Source organism: Olea europaea, chromosome 15 (genome assembly GCF_002742605.1).
Source record: "Olea europaea var. sylvestris chromosome 15, O_europaea_v1, whole genome shotgun sequence".
NCBI lineage: Eukaryota > Viridiplantae > Streptophyta > Magnoliopsida > Lamiales > Oleaceae > Olea > Olea europaea.
Genome location: NC_036251.1, coordinates 25,773,801 through 25,778,922, shown reverse-complemented (window position 1 = coordinate 25,778,922; position 5,122 = coordinate 25,773,801). Strand labels below are relative to the sequence as shown.

The following is a 5,122-nucleotide window of genomic DNA, read 5'->3' as shown; positions in this document are numbered from 1 at the left end:
ATTTCGTTCGAGTACGATCTTTCATTGGTTCGGCCGACAAGGTTGGTATTGTGCAGTATCGACTTTGGAAGGAGCGTTGTATCTTGGGAGACAGACGTCCATAATCCCGTTTGCACTTCATTGGGGGGCGAAATCTGTCTTAAGGAGATTTGCTTATTTTATTGGCATACCTCGCTTCATTTACTGTTTTCTATTTTCTGCTTATTTTATTTGTTCTTTTGATTGCGTTAGTCGAATTTCCGTCAACAACAAAAACTGTTATAAAATTAAAATTATAGAATAATATAAGTTTTATTTAATACAACAAGAATGTAAACAAACAGAGAATGAAAACTGCAAAGATATATTATACGCTGAAAATATTGTAGATATGCAACTCAAGGCCTGTGTGTACATGGCTTCCTTAAAACAGATAAACTACCACAGGCAAATTTGCAGAATCTAGAAAACTTAGGGATCAACTTGTCATGTCCAAAATTCAGGGATCGATTTACAAAATTTAGTCGCAGAAGGGTGTGTTTGGGTAATGGAGCAAAGATAAGCTCAATTAGGGGATCTAAACCACCTTAAAAACATCTAGTCGAGATTATTGAGTATTCATGTAAGATAATTATTAATTTTTAGGACGAATGGTATGGAATGCAATGAAATTTTTGAGTAATAAATGGATGCTTAGAAGAGTTAATTCCAAGCTTTAATAGTAACTTGCGAATGTTTTAATTTTTATTTTTTTCTTGTAAGGAAGTTTGATTGAGATTTATAATTAATTATTAAATACAGTCAAAATAACAAATCATTAAATTAATTAAGCACTACTTGAATTCAAAAGGTTAGATTAAATGAGGTATGCCAAATGGGGTGAGCTCAATGTAAGTCAGCTCCCTCAATCAAAGTGTGGTTCTACTCATACTTGGTGAGGCTCGAGCTCTTGACTAACCAACTTTTTATTTTTAATTTTTAACAAGTCCGCACGTGCCTAAATTAAAAGAGACTCGTACAAAAAAATTCGCTGCTCGACTAAATACTGAGACGAGCCGACTTAACCACAACATTTCTAGAGTAATTAACCTACCATACAGCCAGCTTAGCCAACAAAGAAACTGCGACAATTGGTTTCTGCCATATTCTCTTCCAAGAAAATCAGGTTGGTTCGGTCAGTTCTCATCATTATGCATTTACGAAATCTTCAGAATGAATTACACTGTTTTTTTCTTGGCTATGATGATCTTTCGGAAAACCCGGAAATTTTCACCACCTTTTTAGAATATTCGTCGTGGTCTCACTACCTGAATCTTGAATGCTTCTTCGCAGTTTCCTTTTCTTGTATTCAAGAACAGAATGAAATGATTTTTCCGGGAAATTGGAGTAACAATATTCTATTTAAGATTTGTACGATTTTCTCATTTTTAATATGCATTTTGAAGTTTGACTGCAGGTTGAAAGAATTTTTCATTATAGTTCTTCTTTTTCTTTCTGTGATGATTCTTGGGTTTAAACTTATAATTTATAATTTTGTTTATTTCCCCATTGTATGGGAGAAACACATTTTCCTCTGTATATGTAATTGAGTAAATGTACTTCAATTTCTTTTGTGCCACTTTATTTAATATCATTTAGATGTATGCTGCAGGCTCTTCGATTCTATGGAGAGGTCTGCCAAGAGGCAACTTGATCAAAAATGTGTTACTAGGTTTTCATACACTTCCATTTTTTGCTCAAATCTTCATAACCAAATAATTTTTTATTAGATACTCAGCAATCTCTCTTTCAGGAAAAAGCAGAAGTCACGCCATGAACCTCAACAAAATACCGACAGTAATGACGAAATTGCCATAGCCAGAATCCGTGTAGAGGTACAGCGTGTTCATATTCTTCGTAATTTTTCACGTTTGAAAGCTTGAACATTTTAATTTTATGATTTCTCTTTATCAGGTAGAAGAGAAGGTGATGTTTTCGTCGGGCGAGCAAAGTAGAGCTCTGTCACAAGAAGAAACGACAATTCTGCAGAAAAATGCCTTGCAGAGAAAATTGGAGAACATCAGTTCTGTTAGAAACATACTTCTTGAGAATTTTTTTCAAATACCAGTTTTTTCTCGTAAATATTCATTGTTTTTTTAGTCGTTCCGACAGTGTCAAGATGTGGAATTAAGAGCAGAACTGAAGATGTGGAACAATGCTTATCACTGGTGAGAAAATTACTCAGTATAAGTCTATTTTTAGGAGAGATTTGTTAATGGAGTTCTTATCATGTTAAATCTTCAGTGTGTAAAGGTAAGACTGCATGGACTAATAAGCAATTTGATTAAGCTGTCAAAGAAGGTTGGTGTTTAAAATTTCCTGTTTATGTTTTATCATATCGGCTTCTTTGTCTTTGATTCGTATCAAATCTTATTGAATCTTCGACAGAAAAGAAGCCTAATGTTGTCCACAGCAGAAGTTCAGCATTGCGTCGTCATCTCTAACCAGGAACTTTGGAAGAAGATGATTACTCGGGATAAAGAGGTAACAATCAAGAACCTAAAGAACTTTTGTTCAGTTTTTTGATTCATTTCAATGAAGAGTTGAGTTCTTTCTGAGAATAGGGAAGCAATTCACTTCAAGTATATTTATAAATGCAGTCTAGAGGAGAAAAGGCTTCGAACATTCACATGAACAAAGACATAAAATGTGCAGAACCTTCCCTGGTATTTTCGAATATGACTCAGGAAAGAAATTTCATACTTTTTGCTAGATATAAGTCGATATATTGTTTTTTTCTTGTTCTGCATTTTTAGGAAAATAAAATGAAAAGAACTGCGGATGATACACTTCGCTCTGCAAATAGAGCAGCCAGGGCAGCTGCAGGTTGGGACGACATCACATTGAAATGGAAATTTATGGACAAATCAGAATGGAAGAAGCAAGAAGCTAGTAGCAGTAGTAGTAATATTCAACAAGAATCACCAAGAAAAGGTACAATGCTGACAGATTGTGTAGAGGCGTTTTTTGATTCTTTTGATGGTCTATGAATAGTTCGACTTTTATTCATTGCAGAGATAATAAATGGTTTAGAGCACAAGATCTCAATCAAGAACATTATTGCATTACTGGAAAGGGAACCTCTTATGTCAAATTCGACACTCAACTATTGCTTATGCAATCGGTAAAATTTCAATTTGCATCAGTTTGAAGAGGTGAAAATTCAAGGTTAGAGGAGAACCGATTTGAGTTTTTCAATTCATTATTATCATCCCTGTCTAGCAATTCAAGCTGCTATCCAGTTTCGTCCTGTTACAATTTATAGTACTGAGATACATATCAAGTCACTATTCAAAATTCTACTACTCTGTTTCATATGCCAAGCTAGCGAAGAGCGAGGGAAGACCATTCTTTACCAACTTAGCATCCGAAGTCATAAGGCACCAGTCCTTTCAGCTCAGGTCCATTAAGTCTGTTGTGCTTGAAACTGAAATGAATGCCAGAAAGAAGATCAAATACCGAATATGCCTCTACATTTGAAGGACAACTAGGTCCATCTGTGATACTGTGGAGACTGGTGTAGTCGAACATAACAGTAAGGGTATCGTGTTTTTTCTAGTCATTTCAGGGAAAAGAATGTTTTACTTCACTACATAGACTATCAAAATTAACATCGGAGGCAAAAACATAAAAATCGATGTGCTATACACAAATTTTGACGTACAAGATGAAAATTTTACTTCAATCCCCACTCAAATCAGAATCTTAAAACACATCAATGTAAGGATGCATAAATGAGGTGGAAACAACATAGTTCAACTCAAATAATAGTTAAACTTGAGCATAATCAAATGACAACAGAACTCGCTGTGAAAGTACCTTTCCATAGAAAAACTACCAAAAGGGCCATCGACAGGTATTGTTCCACAAAGATCATTGTTGGAAACATCACTGCAAACATAGAATTCTCCAAACATAAGCTATAGAAATCGAAACTAAAACTTTTGAGGTATGCAACTACTGCACTTTTCAAACTTACAAAACTTTAAGGTTTGATAGAGTGGTTAGTTCCCTCGGAATCGATCCTGTTAGCTTGTTATCGTTTAATCGTCTGCAAGTAAACAGCTAATGAATACCAAATTCAAGAATCAATGAGTGCTGACTTTATCTATTTAGTATTTATACTCACAAAAATCTAAGAGACTTCAATTTGGCAAAAGATTTTGGAATATTTCCTTCAAATTTGTTGCCATATAGATCCATGCTAATAACATTTTTCAAGTTCCCTAACTCCTTGGGGATTTTTCCTCCTAGGTTGTTACTGTAAAGTTCCCTGCACTCCATGGAAAATTTCTACCTTATTATCATAAGAATTACCGAAAGGTAAAACATTAAATATAAAACGGAGTTAAGAAGAATACAGATACTGCAGCTGCTTGAGTTCACCAATCTCTGAACCCAAACTTCCAGAAATGTTAGAATTGCCCAAGTCCCTATATACAAATTGAAATTAACAGTCCTATTATTAAATAATGGACAGGAAAATGCAAAATGATTTCATAAAAACAACATAGGATTAAGATCTTACAAACGAACAACATTGTTGTTGGAATCGCATGTTACATGGAACCAAGTACAAGGATTGACAAGAGTAGGATCCCAACTCTGAAGAATATTGCTGGGATCAGAAAGTCTTGTTCTTAAACTATGCAAAGCATTTCCTGAGATTCAAATTCAAAAACAAGAAATCTGTCAGATGGGCACTCAGAAATTCATAAAACCCTTTTGAAAAAAAAATACATATATAAAAATTACCTTCGATATTGGTCGATACTGAAAAAGAAAAGGAGAGGAGGAGAAGGAGGGTGTAGAAGAGGCAGGAAGGAAAAGCCATTTTAGAGAGAGAGAGAGAGAGAGACTGATGGTAAAGTCTAAGGTGGAAATACATACATATAGAGGAAGAGACACACAGTCAAGTCAACATTGGTAAGCCAGTTACTGTTCCGTGCTTTGAATGGTATGAGATGTTCAGAGTGCATGATTCTCTTGTACTTTCTGCTAAGATTGTTGGTCACAACTGTAGCAGAATTAGGGGACCGTCCCGCATTTTCTTCTACGGTTCCATCCATATGCAATTGGGTTAATTATGACACGGTAATTTATA

At 34.9% G+C, this 5,122-nt stretch overlaps 2 protein-coding genes across 2 annotated transcripts; one reads left to right on the top strand and one right to left on the bottom strand.

Annotated features, from left to right (window-relative positions):
- Positions 1–1,051: 1,051 nt before the first annotated feature.
- Positions 1,052–2,234, top strand: LOC111411452 (transcription initiation factor TFIID subunit 4b-like). Its single transcript, XM_023041984.1, has 5 exons — positions 1,052–1,144; positions 1,631–1,690; positions 1,772–1,853; positions 1,933–2,041; positions 2,131–2,234. The coding sequence occupies exons 2-5, from the start codon at positions 1,644–1,646 to the stop codon at positions 2,232–2,234; spliced, it is 342 nt and encodes a 113-aa protein (XP_022897752.1). The 5' UTR covers positions 1,052–1,144; positions 1,631–1,643.
- A 953-nt stretch (positions 2,235–3,187) lies between these two features.
- LOC111410649 (leucine-rich repeat protein 2-like) lies at positions 3,188–4,904 on the bottom strand. Its single transcript, XM_023041099.1, has 7 exons — positions 4,774–4,904; positions 4,547–4,679; positions 4,380–4,451; positions 4,148–4,291; positions 3,998–4,069; positions 3,838–3,909; positions 3,188–3,445 (listed from the first exon to the last, which is right to left on the bottom strand). Exons 1-7 carry the CDS (start codon positions 4,850–4,852, stop codon positions 3,379–3,381), a joined length of 639 nt encoding a protein of 212 aa, XP_022896867.1. The 5' UTR covers positions 4,853–4,904; the 3' UTR covers positions 3,188–3,378.
- Positions 4,905–5,122: the final 218 nt, after the last annotated feature.

Coding starts and splice junctions, on each gene's coding strand:
- LOC111410649 (XM_023041099.1), bottom strand. CDS start 4,852: ATGGCTTTTCCTTCCTGCCTCTTCTACACCCTCCTTCTCCTCCTCTCC. Junction 4,292..4,379: donor CTCAAGCAGCTGCAGTATCT/GTATTCTTCTTA, acceptor CATGGAGTGCAG/GGAACTTTACAGTAACAACC. Junction 4,070..4,147: donor TTGAAGTCTCTTAGATTTTT/GTGAGTATAAAT, acceptor GTTTACTTGCAG/ACGATTAAACGATAACAAGC.
- LOC111411452 (XM_023041984.1), top strand. CDS start 1,644: ATGGAGAGGTCTGCCAAGAGGCAACTTGATCAAAAATGTGTTACTAG. Junction 1,691..1,771: donor GATCAAAAATGTGTTACTAG/GTTTTCATACAC, acceptor TCTCTCTTTCAG/GAAAAAGCAGAAGTCACGCC. Junction 1,854..1,932: donor TAGCCAGAATCCGTGTAGAG/GTACAGCGTGTT, acceptor TCTCTTTATCAG/GTAGAAGAGAAGGTGATGTT.